Genomic DNA, 26171 nt, shown 5'->3' on the forward strand with positions numbered 1-26171 from the left:
CAATATAATTGTCATTATATACTTGTATGTAAATAACACTACAAATACAAATAAAATGTCATGACATTATTGTTATGATTGAGTACTATTTGATAATATATAAATATGAGGAGACTTAAATAAAATAGAATCTATGAGAGTAATTAAAACAATTAATCATTCAATTTATTTTATTTATTATCAAAATTAGTGGGAAAAAACTTATGAAAAAATTGATTGATTTTCTACATATTTCTTTCTCATTTTAGCAATTGTACAACAATATTTTTCTAGCATCACATCATCCGATGTATGTGGATGAACGATTCATTTGTCCACACTTTTATAGGTTCTTTTTTTTAATTATCGTTTTCATTATATATTTCTATTTTAAGGTTCTTTTTTTTCTTATTATCGTTTTGAAAAATAAAATCGTGTACTCTACTGATGAATTCTATATATATTGGACATTAAAAAGTTACTAAATTTGAATTAGAATAAAATATAATTACTTAAGTATAATAATATTTTCCAATTCAATTGATTATTATTAAAAGGCTATCAATACATTAGATTTATATTGTGCTTAACTTTTTCAAATTTTTCCTCTTTTTTTGTTAATTAAAAACAATAAAAAAACTAATGAAAAAATTGATTGATTTTCTACATATTTCTTTCTTATTTTATCAACTGTACAACAATATTTTTCTAGTATCATATCATCCAATGTATGTGGATGAACGATTCTTCGTCCTCACTTTTATATGTACTTCTGATTCAAATTTATTAACTTTTTTTATTAATATTATTTATATTCACAATTTAGGTTTATAAAATATTATATTTGTTCATTCATTTAAAAATTAATAGTTTGACAAAATAAATTTAAAATTTTGATTAAATATAATTTTATTTTCAATTCAATTCATTTTATTTAGTTTAAAAATAATACTGATTATTTTAATTTTTTTTGTTTCTTCATTTATCAATATTAAATTTAGAACGAAAATTATTAAAATTTGAAAAAAATAATTGATATTAGTATTAAGTAAATTTAATAGTATGTTTATTTAAATTAGCTCAAACATTTAAGAACACGGAGAATAAAGTCAAAAACACAAAATAATAATCATAAATATGGTTAATTAGTATTAATTATTAATTAATGGAATAAATGTGAAATTACCACATATGTTACCTAATAATGAAAATAAGTAAACATGTGAAGGGTAATAATGTCCGTTCACAATGAGAAAACTTTTCTACTATCCACACTTTTATAGGTATATATAGATTTGTGAATAAGCTCAAATTTTTATTTTTTTTTTCAAATTAAGTGTTGTTGATTTTTTTTATTTAATGTGTGCTTACCTTTTTGTCAATATAATTGTCATTATATACTTGTATGTAAATAACACTACAAATACAAATAAAATGTCATGACATTATTGTTATGATTGAGTACTATTTGATAATATATAAATATGAGGAGACTTAAATAAAATAGAATCTATGAGAGTAATTAAAACAATTAATCATTCAATTTATTTTATTTATTATCAAAATTAGTGGGAAAAAACTTATGAAAAAATTGATTGATTTTCTACATATTTCTTTCTCATTTTAGCAATTGTAAAACAATATTTTTCTAGCATCACATCATCCGATGTATGTGGATGAACGATTCATTTGTCCACACTTTTATAGGTTCTTTTTTTTCTTATTATCGTTTTCATTATATATTTCTATTTTAAGGTTATTTTTTTTCTTATTATCGTTTGAAAAATAAAATCGTGTACTCTACTGATGAATTCTATATATATTGGACATTAAAAAGTTACTAAATTTGAATTATAATAAAATATAATTACTTAAGTATAATAATATTTTCCAATTCAATTGATTATTATTAAAAGGCTATCAATACATTAGATTTATATTGTGCTTAACTTTTTCAAATTTTTCCTCTTTTTTTGTTCATTAAAAACAATAAAAAAACTAATGAAAAAATTGATTGATTTTCTACATATTTCTTTCTCATTTTATCAAATGTACAACAATATTTTTCTAGTATCATATCATCCAATGTATGTAGATGAACGATTCTTCGTCCTCACTTTTATATGTACTTCTGATTCAAATTTATTAACTTTTTTTATTAATATTATTTATATTCACAATTTAGGTTTATAAAATATTATATTTGTTCATGCATTTAAAAATTAATAGTTTGACAAAATAAATTTAAAATTTTGATTAAATATAATTTTATTTTCAATTCAATTCATTTTATTTAGTTTAAAAATAATACTGATTATTTTAATTTTTTTGTTTCTTCATTTATCAATATTAATTTAGAACGAAAATTATTAAAATTTGAAAAAAATAATTGATATTAGTATTAAGTAAATTTAATAGTATGTTATTTAAAATTAGCTCAAACATTTAAGAACACGGAGAATAAAGTCAAAAACACAAAATAATAATCATAAAATATGGTTAATTAGTATTAATTATTAATTAATGGAATAAATGTGAAATTACCACTGTGTTACCTAATAATGAAAATAAGTAAACATGTGAAGGGTAATAATGTCCGTTCACAATGAGAAAACTTTTCTACTATCCACAATTTTATAGGTATATAGATTTGTGAATAAGCTCAAATTTTTATTTTTTTTTTCAAATTAAGTGTTTGTTGATTTTTTTTATTTAATGTGTGCTTACCTTTTTGTCAATATAATTGTCATTATATACTTGTATGTAAATAACACTACAAATACAAATAAAATGTCATGACATTATTGTTATGATTGAGTACTATTTGATAATATATAAATATGAGGAGACTTAAATAAAATAGAATCTATGAGAGTAATTAAAAAAATTAATCATTCAATTTATTTTATTTATTATCAAAATTAGTGGGAAAAAACTTATGAAAAAATTGATTGATTTTCTACATATTTCTTTCTCATTTTAGCAATTGTAAAACATTATTTTTCTAGCATCACATCATCTGATGTATGTGGATGAACGATTCATTTATCCACACTTTTATAGGTTATTTTTTTTCTTATTATCGTTTTCATTATATATTTCTATTTTAAGGTTCTTTTTTTTCTTATTATCGTTTGAAAAATAAAATCATGTACTCTACTGATGAATTCTATATATATTGGACATTAAAAAGTTACTAAATTTGAATTAGAATAAAATATAATTACTTAAGTATAATAATATTTTCCAATTCAATTGATTATTATTAAAGGCTATCAATACATTAGATTTATATTGTGCTTAACTTTTTCAAATTTTTTCCTCTTTTTTTGTTAATTAAAAACAATAAAAAAACTAATGAAAAAATTGATTGATTTTCTACATATTTCTTTCTCATTTTATCAACTGTACAACAATATTTTTCTAGTATCATATCATCCAATGTATGTGGATGAACGATTCTTCGTCCTCACTTTTATATGTACTTCTGATTCAAATTTATTAACTTTTTTATTAATATTATTTATATTCACAATTTAGGTTTATAAAATATTATATTTGTTAATGCATTTAAAAATTAATAGTTTGACAAAATAAATTTAAAATTTTGATTAAATATAATTTTATTTTCAATTCAACTCATTTATTTAGTTTAAAAATAATACTGATTATTTTAATTTTTTTGTTTCTTCATTTATCAATATTAAATTTAGAACGAAAATTATTAAAATTTGAAAAAAATAATTGATATTAATATTAAGTAAATTTAATAGTATGTTTATTTAAATTAGCTCAAACATTTAAGAACATAGAGAATAAAGTCAAAAACACAAAATAATAATCATAAAATATGGTTAATTAGTATTAATTATTAATTAATGGAATAAATGTGAAATTACCACGTATGTTACCTAATAATGAAAATAAGTAAACATGTGAAGGGTAATAATGTCCGTTCATAACTGAGAAAACTTTTATACTATCCCCACTTTTATAGGTATATAGATATATCATCAATTCATCATACCATATCGTTTACACTTTACAATATCATTGATACGAGTGAACATAATTTTTTCAAAACATAAAATTGATTTGAAACTTTGTGTAATATATAAAACAAAATGAAAGAATATATTTTATTTATTAAATCGATAAACAATTTACAAATTATTATTATCAACACACATCTTTTTTTAATATCGTGAGAACTCGCAGTCACTATCTTTCAGTGCACACCGGATAAACTCCGAATTTCACGTAATAATCTGCAAATCACGCTAGCTAGGTAAACTATAATGGGCAAGTCGATAAAATGTTAATTAAGATAATTGAAATCTATTATCATCGATCAAGCGTTCGTCTATTCCACACTTAAAACACCTTGTAAAAACTACTAGTCTTTGTTCATATTAAGTCTTGATACAATATTGAAACCCATTCAACCCAACACTTGCATAAATTATAGAATATAGTTTTAAACAAGAAAATCTTTGATGAGACAGTAGTATGAGAAAAAAACACATTCTTACATTTAATTATTTTTTTGAAAAATTAAATATGATAATATTAAAAGGATATTTAGAAAATAAAATTTATGAGTACAATCCCGTAAGTAATGAATATATTTTGGCAAAGAAAGCTCTTGAATCTCTATAAAATGATTGAAATTTGTTACAAAACAATTTTCCTATTTACACACTTCAGACAAAATTAAGCCAGAGACACGAGAATTGCTCATATCTGCACAAGAAAACCAAGAATCAGTAAACTTCCACATTCCACTGCTCTCCTTTCTTCAACTGCTTTTTATAATCGATCCAGTCGATACCTGGACATAAGATCAAATATATTAGATTAAACAGGGATACTATGCATGGAACACGGGCAGGGACGGATTCGAGGTTCTTAGGTGAACCCCTCAACCAAGAACGACATGAATAATTTTTTCAGAAATGTTGACACAGGCCTCCCTGTCCTTAAACAAAATTCAGGTCCTGTCCCTTACAGTGACAGGATCTGAGCAAAACGCGCCACAAAGATTTTCTGTAAAATTACCGTCTTTAGCAGCTAAAGAAACCATGATATCATCAATTCCCTTTTCCATGCCCTTGAGTCCACACATGTAGACATAGGTGTTGTCTTTCTTAAGTAGTTCCCATAGTTCTTCTGCGTATTCAGCCATGCGAGTTTGGATGTACATTTTCTCCCCCTGCGCATTCGCTTGTTCTCTGCTAACAGCAAAATCCAACCGGAAGTTATCTGAGAATTTCTCCTGCATTTTCTCGAATTCCTGCGCACCAGCAAAATGCTTGGTCTTTAGGAGTAACAAGAAGTTTATAACACAATCTGGGATACGTATTCGACTGACTTGTTCTCTATCAAATAGTTGGTTGCCACTTTAGATCGTTGATAGGGAACCTTTTTTCTTGGTCTACTCGGAAACACGAGAGAATACCAGACATAAAATTTTGAACTTCGTTTTCCATTTTAGAATCAATAATTTCGACTTGAAATCTAAACTTCGATCATTAACAACTAAGGCCATGTCCAGATGACCACCCTGGCTCTACTACTGACATGCATTATTTGTAGTCAAAAGATGTATTTTGGTACAGATCCAACGTAGAAAGTTCATTGGTATAAGTTAGTATAGATGTGAGTACAAATTTTATAAATTACCTCTTTGTAGAGCAATGAGCTGCTCGTGGGGACACCCAAAAACAACCACGCCAAACCATTGAACTGCAATAATAGAAGACAGGTGACTGTCAACATTGTGAAAGATCAGCTTTGCGATGCTTGTGATCAGAGATTGTTTGTTTTGATGTTCTTTTTTTATTTTTTTGTTTCAAGTCTGATGATATTCGAGGTTTTAAAAATGTAACAAGAATGTATCAAGAAAGATGAATCTTCAGGACTCAGAATATTGTGTACCTTGTAATCTTCGTGCTTCTCAAAGAACATTTTCCACAAGAATGCACGAAAAGGAGCAATCCCAGTTCCAGTTCCAAGCTACCAAAGAAATTAATGTCCAAGTTCAACAATTTTCAGCAAAAAGTTGACATGAAAAGAAGAACCTGGTATACAAAGAGCAGTAACGTGCAATATACCATGATTAAGTTAGCATTAGGATCTTTAGGCATGAGCATCTCTTTACCAACAGGTCCTGTTATCTTCACTTCAGATCCAGGTTTCAAGTCACCTAAGTCAAGAAGATTTTGATTTCATGCATCAAATGATCTGAAACTTAAAAATTCAAAACCATTGACAAAATTCTTTCTTAATCAAAGCCTTACACAAGAAGTTTGAGCAAACTCCTTTAACTACTTCCCCCTGTTCATTGGTATAAACAAGCCTTTTAACACACAAAGAGACCTGTATACCATTGAATTGAAACAACGATATCACTATAATGAAAGTATTTCCAAAGATCTAAATCATAATGGTCTCATAATTCATTTAGAGGAAAACCTACAGTCTTGGAATCTCCAAAGTCACCAAGGGCGCTACTTGCTATTGAATACAATCTTAACTTGTGAGGCTTCCCATTCTTGTCCACGCCTTCCGGAATCACGCCAATGGATTGGCCCTCACTATAGGGGACCTCCCCTGCTCAAAAAGACAAACTTCTTTGTTAGATCAGACCCAACAATCCCAATTGGATCAAAGAGGCACCAGCTCACACAAACGTTGAACCGAATGTTTGCCGAGGTACCAAATATTGTTCAGATGGTAACATTGTAACTCAAATATTTTAAGCAGTATAGCAACGCAAACATTACATTTAATCGTCATGTCATACAACTAGTCATGCAAGCGAACAACAATATTGATACTCTTCAACATTTTCTAGCAATAATGCGGTCAATTGCTAAAAATTGCAACATCGAAGATGCAAATAAATGATCTTGAATCTAATACAATTGTCATTATGACAAAACTCAAATTTTTTGTACCTTACAACTCTCCAAACACTATGTTGAAATTGCTGTGGTGCTTATCTAAAAGCACCAGATAGCTAGAGCAATTATCACTCCACAACATGATGCATACAAGTCCTGGTCAAGCATACGAAAGCCACCCTATACTCCAAGTTCATGGGCTCAACTTGATCCTATTAATCATCACATAATGAATAATTCCATATAGGGGAGAAATACCCTCAGTACTGAAAACCATGTGCCACGTTTCTCCGGGGGCGTCATCTCCCGTGATCTTGGTGTTGAAAAGGCACCGGCCAATATATGGTTCTTTAGGTTTAAACTTGTTTACAATCACTCCTTCTTCCTGCTTCTTGGAGATTTTCTCTGCTTTCGCAGGAGCCTCTGTGGTGACCTGAGCTCTGATGGGCACTATTTTTGCACCAGTAGGAACATTCCTGTGGTAAAAAGGAACCTGCATAAAAATAACCCAAGTTTTTTTCTCAAAAATCCAATACTTCTTGTCATATTAAACATCGGATAAACTCAAAGATAACAAGGATCATCACCATACCTTTCTGAAATGAATTCTTTCTGAAGAAATAATGATGGAGGTCGCGGGAGGAAAAGAAACGGACTTCGAGGATGGCAAGGACACTGCAGAGCTTACCGCAGCAGCCATGGTAGAAATCCAATGAGTAGAGAAATTGATCTTGAAAAGTACAACAAGAAAAATGGCGAGGAGCTGTGAATTGGATTGTGTATTGAGTGGAAGTGAACGCAGTGGCAATAGTGAGGATAAGAAAACAATCTATAATGTATGACTGCCAATATTTCTGCCAAGCAAAATTCTCAGTTCGAGTGTGACACGAAAGTTTTTGTTGCATTTTGGCTTTTGACTCCCTAAATCAAATAATCGTTTTATCTTACATTCTTTGAAATAGAATTAATGTTGATAGCTTCATTTTTTATTTTTTTCCCAAAGCCCGAAAATCTATTTAAATTTTTTTTTCTTAATCTCTCGTGGCTGGCCATTTGTCAAGTCGTTGGTTTTTTCGAGAAATTTTGGAGAATAATTTTGTTGAACTTTTTTTAAAAGAAAATTTTGGTTTGACAGGGTTGTTCGGTTCCATCCCATGTTTGGTTCGAAAAAAATCCAAACCCCATTCATCCAAGGTTACAAATCTATTAACCTCGATTGCAGATCAGTTTTTTCCCATAATTATTGTTGTCGGCGCCATATAATATGTGGGGAAGAGAAGAAACTAGCTGATATCGTGAAAAGTGCTCGGATCATTCTTGGATTCGGACGGAAAAAAACTTAAACGAGTCAAATTTTAATTTGTTCTTAGGAGTTGAGCATGTGTAAAATATGACCAGGATCCTCCTCTGGACAGGTTGCTCCAGCTCGACCAGGGTCCTTCAACCCGATCAAGGTTCTTCTGTCCGACCAAGCTCCTCAACCCGGCCAAGGTCCTCTCCCCTAGACAAAGTCCTTTTGCTCGACCAGGGTTCAGGTCACTGGGATAGAATGGATCACCATATATCATTACCATGACAATCAGTATCCGTGACAAGACCAGAACAGTATGAGTCGTCATGCCTACTGACAGATGACAGGACATGGACAATCTTCACAAGATAGGGAATGAGCATATGTCTAATCAGAAACAATGTACATGCACTATAATCGAGGTCGTATTCTTCCCCGTAAATACCTAAGTTTGCTCATTTGATAAACATTGTAATCTACTGCATTCAATAATTTTTTTCTTTATTTGGTGAATTTTGTATTAACTTGAGCGTAAAAATGGGTATGCCGAAAACCCTTTCGACGTCCCACTTACATTATCTCGTTGAGTGTTAGTCAATTGTCTGAAGCCATACCAGCCGAGAGACCAAGACAGATCACCCAGAAAAACCAAGACGGATCATCAGAGAACCAGGTCAGACCACCCGAGGTCCCAGGATATACTGATCTCATCGTATCAAAATCTTTACTGCGAAAATACTCTGCTATGTTTGGTAGATTGTCCAAAGAAGCTCGCTCAATCTACCCGAGCTTCATCACTAACCTACCCAAGGTAATGGCTTACTGTTTTTTTTGGTAAACCCTTTATCGTTTGTGTTAGAGCTGCTTCATCACTAACCTACCCAAGGTAATGGCTTACTGTTTTTTTTTTGGTAAACCCTTGGATGTTTGTGTTAGAGCTGCATCAAAGATTATTTTTTTGAAAGAATCTGTGTATATAATGAATGAATCGTTCTCAAATTTCGTCAAAAGATCAAGGAATGTCTCAGTTGAAAACTGAGATATCAATTGAATAATCTATTGAACAGAATTTTTTGGGGGAATTTCTATCGCAAAAGACACTGCAAAATCGATTAACAGAGAGGTGGAAATGGAAGGTAGGATTTGATACAAGTTTACGAAAATTTATTGGTAAAACGTTGAAAGTTTGATAGCTTTGAGATTGAGCTTAATTTTTTAATTTTTTTTTCCAGTGACCCTTAATTGAAATGCTAGAATAATGGGTTTGCTCGTATTGCTATCTCGTGACATATCGAGTTAAGTGGCACAGATGTAACATTTTCGTAGGAATATTTTACCGGAAACGTCTAATTTGTGTGTGAATAGTTTTACATATTTGACACAAAATATAGGCAAGCATGTGTAAGATTCAACCATTTCCTGCAAATTGAAGGCACGTTTCCGAAACTTCGCTAATTGTTACTAATTTGCTGTGCTTCACTATTTTAATATTTGTTATGAAGTTCAGTTTTGTTTGCAGTACGTACGTGGGGACGTTTGTATGTGAAAATTGTGTATATTTGGGAGGTTTGTATATGAAAATCAGTGCAATGATGACGTCCAAAAATATAATGCACTTGAGATATTTGACAAATTGCTTGAATGAATTTTTTTCATTTTTGTATGATTTTTTTGCAATAATTTTACAAGACTTACAAATATTGATATATGTTGAATAGGAGGAGCTTCACGTCAAAGTTGATGTTGTACAATTTCTTACTTGATTGTTCATTTTCGATAAAATAAATTTCATTTTTTAAATGAAAATTGTTGTTCAATAACTACTGAACGCACATTGTGCCCATCATTTACAGTGTTCATGTTTCTTATCTGTGTTCACCTCCCAGGCATCTAATTACCTTACCTATTGTCGACGTAACAATGAGTTGTCATCACCAATAATAAGAATTGGACTAAATACTGCTGCATTAAATAAAAATGAGATGGTTGGAGATCACAACTATAAGTTTTAGTTTTGAGAAATATCAAATGACTAGAGGATGACATGCCTTGTACTTTTTAATGTAATGATAGTTGCTCATAGACAACTCATAGAATGGCTGTCGCCGAAGAATGCATAGAAGAATTTTGAATGTTTTGATATTTTTTCCCACTTTACTGAGCTGGAAGAATGGCTATCTTGTTTATGAGAAAATTAACTTCTGAAATCAGGCGCCATGCCTTGTTATTTTGATTTGATATGTGAGTAATCAATATTATATGAATTTTGCTTGCTTTAGTTCATGGGTATTCCTGTTAACCAAGGGATACTATTACTAGTTCTGAATTGAAATATTTAAGTGAGAGCCTGTTTCGGCCAAAAAAAAAAACTTCAGAGAGCCTGTTTCAGCCAAAAAAAAAAACTTCAGTTTTTTTCAAACTTACGGTGATTTATTGTCATTTGGTTTCGTTTATACAGACGATACGTACGCATGCCAGCAAATGGCTTTGCTAGCTAGCAGATAGCAATTCCTTCTGGTGATGTACTTTAATAGGAGAGATTCAGTGTGTTATGTGGATGCTATGGATGTAGTGGCCCGAAAAGTTCGTCGCGTCTACACGGGTGTTGAAACATTCCCATCTTTAGTTAAGTTCCGCTCTCCTCTCCAACACCTTGAGAACATATCACAGGGAGCAAATGTGCCATCTGAAACTACCCCTGTGGCCCGAGAGTTACCTCAGAAAAGAAAGCATCATTGTCATGAATCTGTTATCAACTTGATAAAGCATGAAAAAGATCCACAACTAGCTCTACAATTTTTTAACGAAGTTACAAATCAGAAGGGCTTTAATCATAACCACAACACCTATGCTATCATTCTCCACAAGCTTGCTAGATGCAAGAAATATGAGCTCCTCGATGCCGTTCTTCATCAGATGACCTATGACACCTGCAAATTTCACGAAGGCATATTCCTCAATCTCATGATGCATTTCTCCAAATCATCTATGCATGAAAGAGTTCTTGAAATGTTTCACAGGATTCTGCCGATTGTACGTGCAAAGCCGTCTCTCAAAGCCATTAGCACGTGTCTTAATCTTCTGGTCGATGCAGATCAAATTGAAATGGCACGGGCTTTCCTTTTGACTACTCGAAAAGACTTTGACTTGGAGCCCAATACGTGTATTTTCAACATTTTGGTCAAACATCATTGCAAGAAAGGAGATTTAGGACATGCTTTTGAGGTAGCAAAAGAGATGGAGAAGTCTAAATTGTCTTGTCCGAACTTGATCACCTATTCAACTATGATAAAAGGTCTTTGTGCAAGTGGCAGGCTAGAAGAAGCGATTGGTCTGTTTGAGGAAATGGTCTCCAAACATCAGATACTACCCGATGCCTTGACATACAATCTCTTAATTAATGGGTTTTGTCGTAGTGGGAAAACTGATGGAGCCTCGAAAATAATGAAATTCATGAAGAAAAATGGATGCAGCCCCAATTTGTTCAATTATTCAAGTTTCATGAATGGGTTTTGTCAGGAGGGAAGACTTGAGGAGGCCAAAGAAACTCTAGTTGAGATGAAAGGTGCTGGTCTGAAACCTGATACTGTTGTTTATACTACCTTAATTAACTACTTTTGCAGGGCCAGGAGAACTGATGAAGCTATTGAGCTGCTTGAAGAGATGAAAAGAAACGAATGCCGGCCAGATGTGGTTACAATGAATGTAATTCTCCGGGGACTATGTGAAGAAAGCAGATCGAATGAGGCTATCACCATGCTTATGAGATTACCTGTTGTCGGTATTTATCTAAATAAGGCTAGCTATCGAATTGTTCTAAATTGCTTGTGCAAGGAAGGTGAATCGGAGAAGGCGGTGAGGTTGTTGGATCTGATGTTGCGCAGAGGATTTCTGCCACACTTTTGTACGTCGAATGAGTTAATAGTTCATCTTTGTAAGGCTGGAAAAGTAAACGATGCTGCGATACAATTGTCTGGATTGGTGGAAATGGGGTTTGAGCCAGATCCTGATACATGGAGTGTGCTAATTGATTTGATTTTCCGAGAGAGAAAGCTATTACCTGCATTTAGGCTCCTTGATGAGCTGCTGATCAACCATGATTGATCTCAGATTAATACATATATACCATTTTGAAGTGTGAATTCTCATGTATATCTTTATCTAAATCACAAAGTTGTTTTCTTTCATGGCTTTTCTAGAAATTTTACATGCTCTATTTAATATATGACAATTAACATACATTGACTTTTATATGTTTACCATTGTATCTTCAAATCATATTATTATATTAATTTTAAAAAAAAACTCAAATTAATATTTGACATAAAATAAATTGAAATTTTCTTTTATCTTCGTGTACTCAAATTATATTATTATATTAATAAAAAAAAAGCTCCAACTAATATTTGAATAAAATAAATTGAATTTTTCTTATTTATCTTGTATTCTCAAAACGGATTGTGTAATTTGTGTATTAGTATTTGAATGAGAAATTTTATGACAGTAATTTGTATAAAAGAATAAAGTGCTTACAAATGAAAATATGAGACTAATTTTGGGTAAATATCTAAATGGTTCGATTGGTCAACTCTTTAGAGTCTAGGATAAAGTAGAAGAATAAATTTTTAATCTTAAGAATAAATTGGGTGGGGTGGGGTGAAAACTGATCCATGTAGCTTCTGTTCGATCTTTCTTTCGGAAAATTTAAAGAATGATCGATCATACCCTTGGGACATCGGATCTTAGTCATGTAACCTACGATGATCGAATTTACCACAAAAAAATGGATATTTATTTACTACCCGAAGGACAAAACCCACGGTTTGTGATCTAGACCACAAATGAATCGATTAAGGGAGGCTATTTATATGGTAAAAGAGTACACCAACAAACAAATGTCATATACACTCCAGATTAATCAAAGCTGAAAACAAAAAATAAAAGCTAAAAAATAAAGAAATAATCAAGAAAACTTTATCATCGACACTATAAAAAAAAAAGTCTACAAACATATCGATTACACTTTATTGAATACCCTTGTTCCTCTTGACTGATAAAGTTCCAGCTTCCCAATGGCCTCCATTGACAACTCCTCAACGTGACCATCTTGCATCAAAACAGCTTGTTTTGACGCCCATTCAAGCACAGTCAACACCTCTGTTTGAGCAAATTCTTCACTGTCTGGCACATGCAATGCAATATAACTAAGCAGAATCAATGCCTGTTTCTGCACGATCTGTTCTCCTAAGTACACTAATTGAACCAGATGCTTGGCCCCTCCAGCCCCGATTATAGCTTTCGAATGATCAACATGTAGATAATTATCAGAACAAGCAAACTTCGTAAGCGAAACACAAGCTTCCTCTGAAACCTCGACTCCAGGATCATCGAGAAGACTCACTAAAGGACTTATCATTCTCGTTTCAGTGGCCTTGAAAGTCCTGGCCAAATTCCCAATAGATTTGATACATGGAACAAGTAGTTCAGATTCAGAATCTGCTTTCTCCATGATTCTGAACAGTTTATCGACCACAGCTTTACAAGCCGGCGAATTGGGCTTGAAAGCAGATTTTCTTAAGTCGGCATCTTCTTCCGCCACAGCTGTGATCTCCATCAACGCCATAGCTGAGTTGTACTGAACTTTTTTAGTCCCTTTATCCAAAAGAACCGCGAAGCACAACAAAGCTCTTGATTCTGTTATGATTCGACAAATCGGTGAGTTCCCTTTAGCCAGTTTCCAGAGGGCTCTTGCTGCCATTTCTTTCATGTCAGATTTAGTGTCAGGATTCTCCATTTCTCTAGCTTTGTTACTCGAAACCGAAACCGAATAAAGTGTCGGGGGAGGATGGTGGTTATTGTGCTTCCCATTGCCAGATTTAAGAGCCATCGTACTCGTAACCACATTATGCATTTGATTAGGATGCTTGTACCCTGGATGATGAGGAATCAAACTCTTTTCATCTTCCACGTGACTCCCCTTCAGTAAATCACCATCTTTGCCACCAAAATTAGTGCTGGTAACATTACTATTCTTGTTATTACTACTAGCAAGAACAACCGCCGCGTGGACTGACGTGGCCTTGCTGACGACAGCATACTTGCTATGCTCCTCCACGGTCTCGAAAGCTAGATGGCTGACGAGTAAACGTATTATATTGTGCTGCACGAAAAGATCCTGGCATTTGGGGTAATGGGATGCGAGTTCCGATGTAGCCCAGGCGACCACCGCCTGCACTTTCATGGAACCTTCTTTGAGGATTTTCACAAACACCGAGCAAACACCAGCGTGTATAAAGTGTTCCACGCTTTCTGAATCTTTTCCGAGGAGCCCAATGGCCCTTGCAGCATTCTCCTGGCCTTCTAATTTCCCGTCTTTCAGTAATTTCAACAAGGGTCCGATTCCTCCTTCCTCGATTATCAATTTTCCGTAGCGATCGTTGTCTCGGGCTAAGGAAACCAGTGAAGCTGCGGCGTCTGCTCGATCGTCGATTGTGCCTGTGTACAACATGGCGATCTGCTCCCATATGAGGTAGAGGATCGGTTCGTTGGCGGCGATAGGTGGTAGACCAAGGTACTCGTCGAGGCGATCGTCTGCCGGAGCGGAGACGCGGAGGAGCCAAGACACGTCTCCAATGGAGTTTTCCAGTTGGGCTGAAATCTTGCGGAAGGCGGCGGTGGGTATAATGGTGAAAACGCGTTTTATCAGGCCATTGCCGTTGCATTTCAGGACAAGGGACAAGGTCTTGTCCAGTGCCTGCTGGGTGTCCTCGATAATGCGGCGCGTGGGTCGGTCGTACAGTTCGTTGCTGGCACGCGCCACCTGGCGGAGGAGCCCGGCGAGCCTCTCGGTCTTAGACTTGAGTTCCGAGCATTCCTGCTTGAAGGACCCCGCATTTTCGGCAGCTTTAATCACTTGATCTGATAGCTGAATCGGTTTCGCTAAGATCTGCTTCACTAAATCCCCCATCAAACACCACAACCAAAATCTCAATATTTCGTGCAAATTCTTCAACGAAACCGACAGGAATCGAAACTTATTTCAAAACCTTTCTGAGTTTCAAGAATAACCTAATTCAAGATCGGAAATTCGGATCAAAATTAGATTTTGAGTGGCAAACCGAAGAACAATAACCCAATTTTTTGAGTTGTCAATGGGTTTGAAATTGAATCTGTAGACGTTTTAAAGACATCTCTCAATTCTTCGTAGATTAAAACTGAAGAAGTTTGACTGTTTACAAGGTCAAAGGAGTTCTTTCTATATTTTTATTGATTATATATATACATATTAATATATTATCTATTATTCGTGTTATTTTTATATTTTATTATTATTGAAATTACAACCTATCAAAATTATATATATAATTTCAAGCTTTTAAATATATTTTCAAAATGTATATTTAATAGTTTATCACAACTACTCTAATAAGTCTCACAAGTTGCACCATGTGATCAGGAATTCTATTGTTGGAATTGATTGTCATAAATAGCATGACATCAAAATTTTTGAAGAAAACTGAACAACAAACTCAATATATTATCCAAAAGTTTATAGACGGTGATTACGGTATACTTGAATATTTTAGATCGTGTAACTATTAATAAACGCAGTATTTCGGTCAAGGACGGACCTATGCTTGGTCTGTTCTAAGCTGTAGCCCAGTTCAATTTTTTTTTACAATGAGTTATAGAGATTCGTAGCCAATTCTAATTTTTTTTTGATAAATATATATAGAGATTTAAGCACCGTCTAATTTTTTTAAAAGATATCACGGTGCAAATAACTCATAAAAGTTAATATCTAGAATGTCCTATTTAACTCTCACAGTGAATAGATATAGATTTTCGATATTTCAAAGGGGGCTTGGTATAAATGACTCATAAAATGATAGATTATTTTATCAATTCTTTATTTAATAGAATTTAATTTTGAAAGTACATTTAAAATATATTAAAAGTAGTTTTAAAATGTAAATTTTGAATTTAAGTGAAACTTGTCTTATATTACACGAGTTACATATTAATTTAAATTATATATATATTTTGAAAAATGATATTGATTAAACTTATTTTTGAAAATTAAGTTTCCTATTTCCAATACGCTAGGTACAATAATTTTTTAAAAATATATATATATCAAGGTCATTTTGCTAATTATTTTCATATTAATATATCATATTTGATATATATACATTAACTTATTATATTAAGTTCAAGCACACCTCAACTTTAATTTCTGGATCCGGCCCTGATTTTGGTCTCAATGGAAACACATATTGTTCTATAAATAAATGCAATATTTCCATCTCAATAGAAGCATATATTGTTCTATAACAATCTTCATCCGTGTAACTATACAAGAAATCAAACAATTGACATAAATTATAACATCAACTATAAGATCGAACACATTGTTTTTCAATTAAATGTTATCGAAAACACGATATTTTAAAATTTTAATTTAATTCATAGAATGTTCAAAGATTATATATGAACACGTCACATCTGAAAATCATCAACTATCTATTTACCTCCATATAGATACAATCATTGTTTCGATCCAATCCATAACAACACGATTCCACGTGTCTTAATAGATATCATCATATTATGTTACGTTAATATGGTTAAATGTTAATATTTGTATCTTCGATATATATGTTAATTTTCATAAAATGTGAGGGATCTATATAATTTAATGTTATTGTAATATGAAAGAGTTTTTTTTTTAAATTAATGTAAAAAAAAAGAATTTCAAAAATAATTTAAAATTTTTTTTTTTGCATAACTACTGTAACTCCACGTGGACGAACGTCTGCGTTTTTTATATTATTATTTAATACTATTTATTATTATTTTATTATTATTCAATATTATTTATTATTATATTATTATTTAATATTATATATTATTATTTTGTGATTGTACACGTAAGTTTATTATTATTTTAAATAATTAATTTAATTCGAATATATTATTATTATTATTATTTATTATTATAATTTTTAATTATTAATTTAATTCAAATGAAAAATATAAAATATAAATATTTATAATATATGTTAATTATTAAATATTTTGTATTATTTGTTGGATGATTGAAAAATTAGAGATATTAGAGGATTGAAAGAAAATATACATAAAATCAATATTTTTAAAATGTTAGAGGATTGAAAAAATATTTATTGTTCTATTTTAAATTATTGTTTTATTTTAAAATATGAGAGATATGAGAGAATTGAAAAATATTTTTTATTTTTAAATTATTATTTCAAGAAAACATACATAAAATCAATTGGTCAAAAGGATATTTTAGGAAGATCCATTTCGAATTCTCTCAAAATTATATAAACACATATTTCATAAAAAAAAAAGTAATTGTAAAACATATAATTATATATAATCGGTTTATTATTATTAATAGATTTATTAAATAAATCAATCTATAAAAATGATAAGGCCAAAAGTGAAGGAAGCAAGCAAGCATTAATAATTACTTGTATAATATATTAATATTGTATTTTTATGTTGTGATTAATATTTTATTTTAATGTTGTGATTGAAATTCAATTAATAATTATAGCTTAAATAGAAAATAAACAATGTAAATTTACGAATAAAATGAAAATATTGTAATGCAATGTAAGTTTTATCGATAATATATGCTAAAGTTAAACATCTTATTCGTGTACTAATGAAAGACTACAATTTTTATTCTCCTTAATTTTCTTCATTCAATCCTCTCATATCTCTAATTTTTCAATCATCAAACCAAATAATACAAAATATTTAATAATTAACATATATTATAAATATTTATATATTTTTTTCATTCGAATTAAATTAATTATAAATAATAATAATAATAATAATATATTTATAAATATACTTTCAAGTCGTTTGAGTTTTTATGTTGTGATTGAAATTAAATTAATAATAATAATAGCTTAAATAGAAAAGAAACAATATAAATTTAATAATAGAATGAAAATATTATAATACAGCGTAAGTTTCATCGATACTATATGCTAAATTTAAACATCTTATTGGTGTACTAATGAAAGACTACAATTTTTATTCTCCTTAATTTTCTTCCTTCAATCATATCATATCTCTAATTTTTCAATCACCAAACCAAATAATACAAAATATTTAATAATTAACATATATTATAAATATTTATATATTTTTTTCATTCGAATTAAATTAATTATAAAAAATAATAATAATAATAAAAATAATAATATATTTATAAATATACTTTCAAGTCGTTTGAGTTTTTATGTTGCGAATGAAATTAAATTAATAATAATAGCTTAAATAGAAAATAAAAAATATAAATTTAATAATAGAATGAAAATATTATAATACAGCGTAAGTTTCATCGATAATACATGCTAAAGTTAAACCTCTTATTGATGTATTGGTGAAAGACTACTATTTTTATTCTCTTTAATTTTCTCTTTTCAATTCTCTAATATCTCTAATTTTTCAATCATCCAACCAAATAATACAAAATATTTAATAATTAACATATATTATAAATATTTATATTTTATATTTTTCATTCGAATTAAATTAATAATTAAAAATTATAATAAATAATAATAATAATAATATATATTAAATTAAATTAATTATTTAAAATAACAATAAACTTACGTGTACAATCACAAAATAATAATATATAATATTTAATAATAAATAATAATATAATAATAAATAATATTAAATAATAATATATATACGTGGATGAGCGTCCGCGCTTTGTTCACGTGGAGCGTCCGCGCTTTGTAAGTGCGGATTACAGTAGTTATGCAAAAGTTTTTTTTTAAAATTATTTTTGAAATTCTTTTTTTTACATTAATTTAAAAAAAAAAACCCAATATGAAAAGAAATACTCTTGATGTAGCATGTATTAACCTCACAAAGACAATGAGCTCGAGCCTGATTCATTAAATGTTGTTGATGTGATCCGGGTGAATCGGTATGAGATATGTGGACAATCCACCGGATAATAAGAATAATTCCGTGTTAGGAAATATGAGTAAGGATAACGGCTTCAGATAAAACCTGCAAATAAGGAAAATAACTCGTGAATGGGCGTCGGAGGGGTGTCAAGCGTGGCCACTCCGATGCTTAAGTCGGCAGGTTGAAGATGAAGAAAACAAGCGATATATGTGAGAATATATGTGAGTGCTTCAGAGTTCAAAATTCCAGAATCTGTATATGAGAAATGTACATGCTATTTATAGTAGCAAATCTCATAATTACCTTGTTTTCAGTGTCACATGTTAAATATGATAAGACGGCTGCCCATACTTTCTGATGACTTATACAACACGCCAAATACATGTTGTTCTGACAGATAATATTGTCCATATCAATATAGTCGAGTGTGGATCAATTCTCGAGTTAGTCCGGATGGTAAGGTACCCGAGAGCTTGTATGAGAGCCCGGGCTCTTGATTGCCTGGGAAGAGGATAAATACCCGGTTGATGAAGATAATACCCGGTGTATTAGCTCTGATTTGGACTATCCACTTAATACTACGGCTCGTCCATGATCCGGATCCTATCAGCTGTAGTCCGTTTGTCTTGGGAATCGGTCCCTTGTTCTGTTAACCAAAAAATTTGGAAATTGAAAAAAGTGCTCTATTGTGAAAATCGACCTTTGTTGGTATTTTTCTACGTTGTTTATGGAAAATCTTGAATTAGTTCGTTGACGTGGAATTTGCATTTTGAGCTTCAGCGGCAATTTTTTTATTATTACAATTAGTTGTTCCAATACTGAAATTTTTCATACCTAGCTTGAATTTCTCATTTTTCCTAAGCTTAATATCCTCCCCTTGAAGTATCGTATAGCTGAACTCTTGTATTATTGTATTACATCCCGCAGAATGGTACAATCAGTTCAATGGACTTTGATAGGACTTCAAATTATTTGGTAACTGCCAGTGACGATGAATCTATTCGTGTAGATCTCTTGTGAGACGGTCTTACGAATCTTTATCTGTGAGATATGTCAACTCTACCGATATTCACAATAAAAGTAATACTTTTAGCATAAAAAGTAATATTTTTTTATGGATGACCCAAATAAGAGACTCGTTTCACAAAATACGACTCGTGAGACCGTCTCACTCTAGTTTTTGTCATTCGGCCTGTATGATGTCTCCAGCGCAACGTAAGTATTTTATTTTGACTTATGTTTGCAGATCATTTGTAAGGACCGTGTATCGTATTATCGTAAATCTTATGTAATTATCGATAATCTATGAAATTGTCATGTGATTATGTATTTGATGTATATCGTGACAATGAAAATGAGAAAATAAGTATCGAATATGAATTGACGTTGTAAGAGCTCGAGTGGAGAAGCCGGACGCCAATATAGTACAAAAGTCAATATTTATACAAAACATGTGGCGCCCGGGCGGTAGAAAATGACCGCCCGAGCGCCAGGGTATGTAAAATTTGTGTTCGGGCAGAACACTCCGCGCCCTGAGCGGTAATGTTTGACCGTCCGAGCGCGTCACAACTCACACTCGGGGACAGAATGTCTCGCGCTCGGGCGCGAGAATTCTACCGCCCGAGCGCGAGAGCGGTGGGAAGATAAGAATAATTTTGCTGTTCGTTTTCTTCATTTTCATTTCAGAAGTTTCGAGAGAGAGAAAAAGATTTCGAATTCTTTCGTCCAAATCGACTTCGAAACGCTGTCTAAACGCGAAACAAATTATAGATTCGGAATCATCGCGTCGAGGGCTTCTGACTGAGGTAATTTTCTTCTAGTTCCAGCAGCTCTAAATATCAAAGTGCTGGAATAGCATATATTTGAAGTTGAAATTCTTGTATGTAGTAGAATAACCGACAAGAAACTCATATTCGAAGTCGGAATTAAATCATGATATGAATTTTTGAAGTTTCAAATGATATTTGAAACTCATATTAATGATTTTGGATTATGTTATTGATTGGAATGAGTATGTTATTGATGTAGATAAAGTATTATACCGATATCTTCAGGCTACATCAACTGGAAACGAAAAATTGAGGTATGTTGCGACCGGGTAACATACGACAGGTATCTGTATTATATGATATATGTTGGATTGGTTTGATTGATTGGAATGAGAATACATGTCTATATGCCTTATTTGTTGAGTTTATGTGGCATACATGACATTGTGATTTGAATATCGATATATAAAATAAATGTTTTGTTAACACACATCGTTTGATGCATACATCGATACATGATATGCACGTTGAGCTATGATTCTTGGATACCCTGATATGATTTGATTGGATTCTGGGGTTTGTGAATACAATGCTATGTTTGGTATTATATGACCCTTGAAACATAGACATTTGTGGCCCCGACGATTGATATGAGATTTGGGATGATGGCGCTTCGTCGCCGCTATCATACGAGTATCCCTTATTGAGGCCGGTGTGCCAGCTCGAGCATTGATTTGATAGCGATTCGTTTGATTCTGACATGTGCTCAGTGGATGTGCATTTGACCTGATACCTCCACGACATACATGCATTGCATATCATATATCATTGTTTAGATACTTGTGGTATATATGATGGTTGTTTCATACGGAGCTTTGCTCACCCCCAAGGGAGGCTGTTGTTGTCTTTGTGTGTGGACAATGGCAGGTACTCCAGGACATCATGAGACCGGAGAGGGTACTTCTGGAGAGAGTCACAGTTTGAGTTGAGGTTTATATTTTGTTCCCAGTATATATGTATATGTGTCCATATACCAGGGCATGTCCCGAGGATATGAGTTGGTTGTATATGATTGGTTTTGATTACGTGTGGCATGTTTATGATGTGAGACTAAATACTATTTTTAGTATTTAAATTGTAGAAGAAATATCTTGGGCTCATTGTAAAGAAATTTTAAACTCGTTTTTCGCTGTAATTAGTTAACCATAATCAAAGTGCATTGTAATAGCGATTAGGAGCTAAGAGCCCCACATCATTCTTTCTAGTGAATTTTGATTTTTTTTTTTATTTTTGTTTTTGAAAGATGGTGAATTTTGATTTGAGCATTAGTAGCAATATATTTTTTCTTTTTTAACTTTAGGAAATCCACAATTCTCTATCTTTTATTCGGTCTGTTGCGAACCATTGTAGCTCACAGTTTTACATTTTTCGTCTCAACACTCAAAGTTAGTCATATCGGAGAGAACTTAACCTGATTTACAATAACTAATGTTTCATCCATCACCCCTCGTTATCTGTTTGAGATGTTAATCCTGTTAGCTTTGATAAAAACACTAATTCGATCTAGCCTTTCAAACATCACTAGTTCATAGTAAGTGATGTGTCTTTCTGGAACTAGGCTCCTTCAGTCTGTGACGGCCTCAGGGTCACTGACTATTGCGTGTATTTGGAATCAATTGTAATGCCTAGTCATGTGTCCTGACAGAGCCTACTTGTTACTTTCAGTTGTCTGATGACAATCAACAGCTAAAAATATGGAGTTGATTTAGTTAGCTTCACCTCTCATCCAACTACTGTTATTTATTCCTCAAAGAATGGATGGGATGGTATGGCTATTTGTGCCTAACTGGATTGTTTAGAATCATATGCATTCATTCATATATTTGTTTAGTGATGGCAGAATCGCTGAGGCTTAAGGAAAAGGTGAACCCACGTGGTGAAATAAATTTTGGGACCTTAGATAATGTCAGTATGCTAGCATCTCATTAACCGCTAATAAGGTTTTCAATGGTAACTCTTCCATTATCTTTTCCTACTGCGGTCAATAGTTTATTTTCTCCCCCCCCCCCCCCCCCCCCGGGATATCGCTCTTGTAGCCTATTTTTCACCAGATTGTTTTTCTTCTATTCAGCTTTTTCTTGCTCGATTTGTTAGAGCATTTGATTGCAGATGAGATGATCACATAGGTGCTCCGTGTAGGTGCTGTATGTGCCATATGCAAGATTTTTTGGGCTTGATGGCTTGCCATTCATATGGTTTGCAATAACGAAAAGTGGTGGAAAACCAAAGTCTTCAAGCAAGATGTAAATGAGTTTCACTGATATATATAAAGAGAGGGTGTGGAAAATATGATATCTGGGAGAGGAACTATTGCCACAATTGCGATAAAATTATCATAAAACTCGCTGTCAAGGTTATGTAAGTTTTATGAAAAATCGTCTGACGTCCTTTTTTTTCACGTGAAACATGAAAGGTCTTTCGCTACATTGTGTTATGAGAGTGAGAAAACTTGAATTTAAGAATTGTGTTTTTATATGCTGTATTATATGTCCACTCCCATCGGTGGAAGACTTCAAACTACTTTATTTTTCAGATTCCTACGTCGGAAGTGAACTTCGTGTTTGTAGTCAGTGTTCTAAATTGCGATCGAGGCGCCCGTCTAAACGGTATGTGGCCCTTGTCCGCTCTGCATTTGTCTAATGAGGCTATCCGGCTGACGAGCAGGAGGTGGAGACAGTCTAGACGGTCAATAATTTTAAAATTTTAGTAAAATGTCAAAGTCTAATAATTTTAAAACTCAGTCAATTTAAAAAATCTTAGATATAAATTCATCACTTTATTTTGAATTTATTTTTGATTTCAAATGTCATCCACCATCAGCACCATCTGCTTTAAAACGTTTCCAGTTGCCATCGTCATCATTCATCATCTTAATTATCTTGTTAATTTGTATTTATATATTTCTTTGCACTTTTTCTAAATTGTATTATATTGTATGAATTTTTTATGTATAAACATTATTTAATTACATATATCACATAAAAAAATATGATTATTTTTAATTATATTACATTATTTTATAAAATTATTTATAAAAATTATTAAAAAAAATCAACCGCTTAGATGCCGAGATGATAATCGGTCTTTGATCGTTCCACCACCGCCTCCGCCTCTCCCATTTACAACATTGCTTGTGGTTACTGGTTAGTCATAGTCCTTTTAATGCAAATTTTGTATGCATTAAGATTTACTGATGAATTCTTTGAAGTGTTTTTAAAATTTATTATTATTTTAACCTTTTCAATAACAAACTTCTGATAAAACTTCCTTACTCTAAGGATTGAACTAATTTTTTTTTCGGTAATTTCTGAAAAAGAAAACGAAATTCATGGTATAAATTAAAAAGAAAAGAACAAGATAATTTTTTACAGGAAACAGCCCACTCTTTGATATGACTGACGGGGGCTTGTTTGATTTTTTTTTTTTTTTAAAAAAAAAAACTTATTATCCTCATTTCCCTCCCAAACCAAAAGATCCATTCTACACTTGTAAAACTATACGTTCTATCACGTTTCTCACTTTGCAGAAGTTTGATAAATGTAAATGTATATTTTGTAAAATTACTATACGTTCTATCCTCCAAATAACAAAGACCACCCTTGTAAAATTATACGTTCTAGCCTCCAAATTTCATCAGTTTTTTTCTGTTAAATAACAAAGACCACCCACCCACCCTACCTAGGTCCACTGCTGAAACCAATCTCACTAACATGAACTTCCCCAGATCATTTTCAACATAAAAACCACACACTTGAAGTTTAAAAACAAGCACAACTCATACGGCTGCTACAACTATATGCCAATCAAATGTTTTGCAGTGATGACCAAAGTGATACCTGATGATCTCTTGAGCGGATAACCAGTACATTTGGTACAACTAGGAAAGTGCACGTGCGTTACACGTGGTTGATTAACAATGAAAACATAATTACGAAATTTAGATATTGTTTAAAATCGTTTGAACAACATCATGTTTAAGACTATTTGTCAATCTAAACAGATCAAAACACAATAGATAAAAATACATGATGACGACAAATCGAATATATTAATTTATTTATATAACATTTTTCAATTCGTTTGATTATAACATAATGATAGCTTTATCAAATTAACAAAGATATTTTTCATCCAAATATTATTCACAATGAAAAACAATAAAAATAAAATTAATAGAATAATGAATATTACTAAAACCAAAATCACAAATATTTTTAAATGAAGTGCATATAGAGATTGTCAAATAAAATTCTCTTAATTAACTATATTATCATAATGATATTAAAATAAAACCCCTAAACTTGTTATTAAGTTAAATATCAATTTTGTTTTTGCTAACTTTTAACTCCTTGCGAATTTTGTTTAAGTTTCTCTTTTTTAAAAATATATATTATACATAGTTAATTTATATCATAATAGATCATTTGAAAATTAATAGTGATGATTAATAATTTCATATTAAATAAAAATTTAAAAGAATATCAATCAAATAAATATGTGTAGTAAAACACATATACGTGTTTAAAAATATCATATACAAAAAATTTAATTTCTAACAAATGATAATAAATTAGCACTATAATTCATATTTATTATAAAGATTATCTTAATTAAAAAATTATAAGGATTATCTCATAAATTTAATACAAAAATATAAAGTAACTTTCATTTTTTTAATTTCTCATTAATTTCTTTTTCTATGAATAAAATTGAAATAACTCAAAATTATCAAATTAATAACTCAAAATAATCAAATTATATTGTAAATAAAATATTAGAAAAATTTGCAAAAGAGCATATAGAATCTGCATGCTCTCAATATCCATTTTATTTGGAAAAAAACCATAAGAAAAATGACATTTTCTCGTATAATTTTTATAACACTTAGAAAAGTGTAAGCTTGAGATATATATTAAAACATTAATTAATATCATAATTTATTAAATTAAAAATATAAAAAAGTATCATACTAATGTATTTGTAATATTTTTCGTCAATTCAACTAAAATAATGAAATAAAGTTATTCTCATTTTCCATCTCAACTCTTAAATCAGAAAATTAAAAATTCACAAAAATTAATAAATGAAACATTAATTAAGCAATGTTGTATAAAAGTGTAAATACGAAAATTCACAAATTTAACTCATATATTTATAGGTGTATAGATCTGCTAACTTTTAACCCCTTACGATTTT

At 31.2% G+C, this 26171-nt stretch overlaps 3 protein-coding genes and 2 long non-coding RNA genes across 6 annotated transcripts; 3 read left to right on the forward strand and 2 right to left on the reverse strand.

Annotated features, from left to right (window-relative positions):
* Window positions 1–4512: 4512 nt before the first annotated feature.
* Window positions 4513–7746, reverse strand: LOC142539707 (ferredoxin--NADP reductase, leaf-type isozyme, chloroplastic-like). The gene is made up of 9 exons (XM_075645343.1): window positions 7477–7746; window positions 7143–7377; window positions 6458–6591; window positions 6279–6357; window positions 6093–6184; window positions 5917–5994; window positions 5662–5724; window positions 5038–5272; window positions 4513–4810 (listed from the first exon to the last, which is right to left on the reverse strand). Exons 1-9 carry the CDS (start codon window positions 7582–7584, stop codon window positions 4743–4745), a joined length of 1092 nt encoding a protein of 363 aa, XP_075501458.1. The 5' UTR covers window positions 7585–7746; the 3' UTR covers window positions 4513–4742.
* A 1037-nt stretch (window positions 7747–8783) lies between these two features.
* LOC142539706 (uncharacterized) lies at window positions 8784–12362 on the forward strand. Of its 2 annotated transcripts, none has more exons than XM_075645341.1 (2): window positions 8784–8986; window positions 10634–12362. In XM_075645341.1, the coding sequence occupies exon 2, from the start codon at window positions 10696–10698 to the stop codon at window positions 12277–12279; it is 1584 nt and encodes a 527-aa protein (XP_075501456.1). In that variant the 5' UTR covers window positions 8784–8986; window positions 10634–10695; the 3' UTR covers window positions 12280–12362. The 2 variants fall into 2 exon arrangements, with proteins under 2 accessions (XP_075501456.1, XP_075501457.1); XM_075645342.1 differs by lacking the exon at window positions 8784–8986 and adding an exon at window positions 9035–9061.
* A 709-nt stretch (window positions 12363–13071) lies between these two features.
* On the reverse strand, window positions 13072–15420 carry LOC142539708 (uncharacterized). Its single transcript, XM_075645345.1, has one exon. The coding sequence runs from the start codon at window positions 15140–15142 to the stop codon at window positions 13193–13195; it is 1950 nt and encodes a 649-aa protein (XP_075501460.1). The 5' UTR covers window positions 15143–15420; the 3' UTR covers window positions 13072–13192.
* A 4913-nt stretch (window positions 15421–20333) lies between these two features.
* Window positions 20334–22829, forward strand: LOC142538897 (uncharacterized). The gene is made up of 3 exons (XR_012818762.1): window positions 20334–20361; window positions 22641–22741; window positions 22816–22829. It is a non-coding gene; the product is annotated as an uncharacterized LOC142538897 (long non-coding RNA).
* Window positions 22827–23495, forward strand: LOC142538896 (uncharacterized). The gene is made up of 2 exons (XR_012818761.1): window positions 22827–22925; window positions 23047–23495. It is a non-coding gene; the product is annotated as an uncharacterized LOC142538896 (long non-coding RNA).
* Window positions 23496–26171: the final 2676 nt, after the last annotated feature.

Source organism: Primulina tabacum, chromosome 3 (assembly GCF_025594145.1).
Source record: "Primulina tabacum isolate GXHZ01 chromosome 3, ASM2559414v2, whole genome shotgun sequence".
In the NCBI taxonomy this organism is placed as follows: Eukaryota; Viridiplantae; Streptophyta; class Magnoliopsida; order Lamiales; family Gesneriaceae; genus Primulina; species Primulina tabacum.

Coding starts and splice junctions, on each gene's coding strand:
- LOC142539707 (XM_075645343.1), bottom strand. CDS start 7,584: ATGGCTGCTGCGGTAAGCTCTGCAGTGTCCTTGCCATCCTCGAAGTCC. Junction 6,592..7,142: donor CATGGTTTTCAGTACTGAGG/GTATTTCTCCCC, acceptor CTTTTTGAGCAG/GGGAGGTCCCCTATAGTGAG. Junction 6,185..6,278: donor AGTTTGCTCAAACTTCTTGT/GTAAGGCTTTGA, acceptor TTCTTGACTTAG/GTGACTTGAAACCTGGATCT.
- LOC142539706 (XM_075645341.1), top strand. CDS start 10,696: ATGTACTTTAATAGGAGAGATTCAGTGTGTTATGTGGATGCTATGGAT.
- LOC142539708 (XM_075645345.1), bottom strand. CDS start 15,142: ATGGGGGATTTAGTGAAGCAGATCTTAGCGAAACCGATTCAGCTATCA.